The sequence below is a fragment of the Acanthisitta chloris genome, unplaced genomic scaffold, assembly GCF_000695815.1.
Source record: "Acanthisitta chloris isolate BGI_N310 unplaced genomic scaffold, ASM69581v1 scaffold40108, whole genome shotgun sequence".
Lineage (NCBI taxonomy): Eukaryota > Metazoa > Chordata > Aves > Passeriformes > Acanthisittidae > Acanthisitta > Acanthisitta chloris.
In genome coordinates this window covers 10,061-11,241 of record NW_008688273.1, presented here as the reverse complement: position 1 = coordinate 11,241, position 1,181 = coordinate 10,061, and the positions used below count along the sequence as shown (strand labels likewise).

The following is a 1,181-nucleotide window of genomic DNA, read 5'->3' as shown; positions in this document are numbered from 1 at the left end:
TGTATTTACCTTTGTCATGGCCCAGGTAAGATATCAGGTATTAAAAAAGGACAAACAAACCACCCTGAATTTCAAGTCACTAGTCAAAATGGACTTAGTTTATGCAACTATAGTAACAGTCACATGACTCATCAAACTTACACTCAATAGATAGAACAATATTGACTAATTATCAGTAGATCAGACCCACACACAGAACTGACCTGCTGGGATGACACCTGTAGTTGTCTCGTGAGGTCATCTATCTGACGTTCGAGGCTGTTTGCCCTGCCTCTTTCAGAATCCAGCTGTTCTCCTTGCTTATCATATTCCATCAGAAGATTCTGAACACATACAAACACAAACCCATCATTTTTACAACATATATTGCATGATCACATTCCATACCTCGGCAGCCTACGTATCTTCCTAACATTTCAGTGTATGAGCTGTGCTACTGCAACAACAGAAATATCAGAATGGAATTAAAATTTTATTATTACACTACAGGCTCTGGGAGAACCCTTTTCAGTTCATGAAACTCTAGGATAATTCAGGCTGGAATAGAGCTAAGCAGGGCTACATTTAACCTTCTGCTTCAGCAGTGAGATCAGACAAGGTTGCTCAGAGCTTTGGCCCATCAGTCTTTCCAAGGATCTGCCTCCATGGATGGAGAAGGCACTACTCCTCTGGGCAACTTGTTCCAAAGCTTAACCATCCTCATAGGGTAAAATGTTTATCCATGTATCCAGTTGGAATCTCTCATTCAATTTAGGATTACTGTCTTATCTTGCACCACCATTAACAACCTGACTCTCTTTCCTTGATAATGCCTTTGTAGGTACTGGAAGGCTCCAATTAGGTTCCTTTGAAGTCTTCTCCAGGCTGAGCAACTTTTCATCACTTTTCCAGTCTCTTGACCATCCTGGTCACTCTCCACTGAAATCACTTCAGGTTATCAATGTCTTTCTAGTATTTGGGAGGAGAAAGAAGGACAAGACTGGCTGCAATACTCTCAATGATTTAGTTTGGAGAAGACCTTTAAGATTATTGAGTCCAACTACAAACCCAGCAGTGCCAAGTGCTCCACTAACCTCTGTCCCTAAGTGCCACATTTACACATACTGTAGAATCACAGAATCATCAAGGTTGGAGGAGACCTCTAAAATCATCCAGTCCAACCATTAACCTGTCACTGCTGA

General features: G+C 41.3%; 1 protein-coding gene across 1 annotated transcript in view; it reads right to left on the bottom strand.

Moving 5' to 3' along the window:
* Nucleotides 1-203: 203 nt before the first annotated feature.
* GCC2 (GRIP and coiled-coil domain containing 2) overlaps nucleotides 204-1,181 on the bottom strand; it is a gene marked incomplete at both ends in the record, with an annotated part of 10,850 nt that continues 9,872 nt past the window's right edge. Inside the window, one exon of the mRNA XM_009080950.1 lies at nucleotides 204-323. Within this exon, the coding sequence (XP_009079198.1) occupies nucleotides 204-323 (120 nt within the window). The remainder of the gene's footprint in view (nucleotides 324-1,181) is intronic.